Source organism: Penaeus chinensis, chromosome 4 (genome assembly GCF_019202785.1).
Source record: "Penaeus chinensis breed Huanghai No. 1 chromosome 4, ASM1920278v2, whole genome shotgun sequence".
NCBI classification, from domain to species: domain Eukaryota; kingdom Metazoa; phylum Arthropoda; class Malacostraca; order Decapoda; family Penaeidae; genus Penaeus; species Penaeus chinensis.
In genome coordinates, this window is record NC_061822.1 from 31,818,270 (window position 1) to 31,820,769 (window position 2,500).

At 43.9% G+C, this 2,500-nt stretch overlaps 1 protein-coding gene across 1 annotated transcript in view; it reads left to right on the forward strand.

The window, feature by feature from the left end:
• The window catches only part of LOC125024973, a 60,393-nt gene extending 58,133 nt beyond the window's left edge, over positions 1-2,260 (forward strand). The window contains exon 8 of the mRNA XM_047612780.1: positions 804-2,260. Coding sequence (XP_047468736.1) covers positions 804-985 — 182 coding nt within the window. The 3' untranslated portion in view covers positions 986-2,260. The remainder of the gene's footprint in view (positions 1-803) is intronic.
• Positions 2,261-2,500: the final 240 nt, after the last annotated feature.

Here is a 2,500-nt window from a genome sequence, read left to right on the forward strand (position 1 = left end):
GAATGATGGTAAAAACAATAATAATTATTATGAATATAATGACAATAATGTATAACAGTAATTATGATAATGATGATAATTTTGGGCGACCACGTGCTTAATGGTCGTTAGCGCTCAATGGTCGGTGATAATCATTACTTTAAGCTCCATTGTTGGTAATCCGTGTTGAGACTATTATTATTTTGACTGTTTTTGTTCTTTTATAAGATGTGACGATGGTAACTATATGTGGCGCTAGATGAATAGAACAATAGTTAGATTTGTTAACGGTTTTAGACGAATAAGGTAATGTTTTGTAATGTTGATAGTATTATATGTATATACGTATATTTTGTTCTTCTTTTTTATGTGTATCCTGAAGTCTTTTGTTCTAGGTTCTGTAACTTTTACGGATGTGTTTCATTAAAGTAATTACTGTTGGGGGAACTTTCGAAACATACATATACGCATATTACCATTTCAAACACGCACGACTACACACACGTACATGAAAGAACGCGCGCGCGTACGTACCCACGCGCACACACACAAACAAACACACACACACACACACACACACACACACACACACACACACACACACACCATTTTTTATCATTTGATTTGTATACATGTGTTAGATGCACAAGTAGTTGATAGAGGTATTTGTTTATTGTTATGCTTGTGAAGGTGTTATGGTTGCTCAGACGACAGCCCTGACCCTCCTCCCTCACTCTGTCCTCATAGTCCTCCCCCTCCCTCTGCGTATCGTGTGCTCTGAGCCACTTATTTAGAGCACGACTTGACGATCCCTCCTCCCGCAGAGACAACGGAGTCCGGCGCCTCGAAGGGCCCGAAGGTCGGGGGCAAGACCCCAGTGCAGCTGGGAGTGAAGAGCGCCTCCTCGGACGGCCCTCGGATTCTACCTCAGACGCTGGCGCTGTTCCTGCTCGGCCTGCTCCTCGACGCCCTCACATTCCCAAGGGTCTTCCACACTAGGTTGTAAGGCGCCGCCTGAGCTCGCCAGGTGTTGTCTACAGCCAGATGCCTCGCCTGCGTCGGGGGGAACGGCTGCCGCTTCTGGGCGCGACCGAGGGCTGTGTCCTCCGTCAGTAGGCGGAGGGTCGTGCCCGTCTCCTCCGCCGCGAGGGCAGTGTAACAGCGTAGAATGTCCGTGGTCCGCGTCGCCCAACCACTGTAGGACGGCAGCTTCTTCGTCAGCAGGTGCTGTGACAGGCAGACATTCTCAACTGCCAAGGTGCTGCAGAGTGCGTCGCCGGGAATTGCAGTGCGTCAGCATTCCTCGCCAGGAGCGTGCTGCTGTGTGCCTGCATCCTCGCCGGAGGGTCTCGAGAGAGGCAACTTCCCGCACCGCCAGTGTTGCAAGCGCCGTCTCCACCGGGCGCCGCATCCGCTGGCAGCTCCTTCGGCGAAGACGAACTACCATCGAGACTGCCGGAGTGATATCTCGGAGTGCGACTTGAAACCGCATATTCAGATGATCCGCATAATTTCGCATGTTCATCATGGACATACGATATCAGACTGAATATCAAATGGATGTATCACTGGGATGGATTTGTTCTGTCTTATAATATCATTATAAATACAATATGTGTGGATATGTTTTATTGTATGTTTCAGCGTGAAAGCGTTCCGCGTCGTTGGAATTTCCCCACACAACAAGAGCTCACGAGAAGGTGACATCCTTCACACAAACTTGGTTACGATTTCGGTGTTTCTCAAATGATTTTATTGACGGATCGAATACGTAGTTCTCCTCCAAACCGTAACGTTGAAGGCTCACATCACTTTCCACACTAGTCGCAGCGTTGGCGAGATAACCAGGTAGCCATGGAAAGACGACTGAATCCTTAAAAACCCATGAACAACACGAAGACATCGGGACTAGCGTACGATTATTATTCCTGTGGGAGTGTGACTGATGGACTTATCGTGGCAGGATATCTGTGGATTCTCAATGTAGATTTGACACTGTGTGTAAATGTGGGTTATGAAATTGATGTTTTCTTGTGTTGTTCGTCATGTAATTAAGATATCGATGTGGGCAACAAATTGGAAAAAAAACAGTCGCTTTTCTGCAATATTGTTTCCAACTTACGAAATCTGTCATACATTTTAACACGAAAGAGTTCCTAATACCCTAGAAAAGAGTGCAATCGATAGGAAAATGGTTAGTACGTGTTATACATGTTTAACTTATCATTATAATGTTATATATCTAAATCAGTATGAAATTATTAAAGATATGATAACAGTATACCTACTTGTTGATGTTTTTCTGCTGCCAGGCAAATTGAATTCGAAATTTTATATATGATATATTATATTATTGTCATTATTATATTCGATAGACAAATTATCCATAGTGTCTAAGGAAAACATTGTTCATTTACTTTGACAACAATCACTAGTTCTATGAACTGTCATAAATATACATTCACATAGGCATACATACATATACACTTGTACAAACGTACGTACATACATATGTATATAT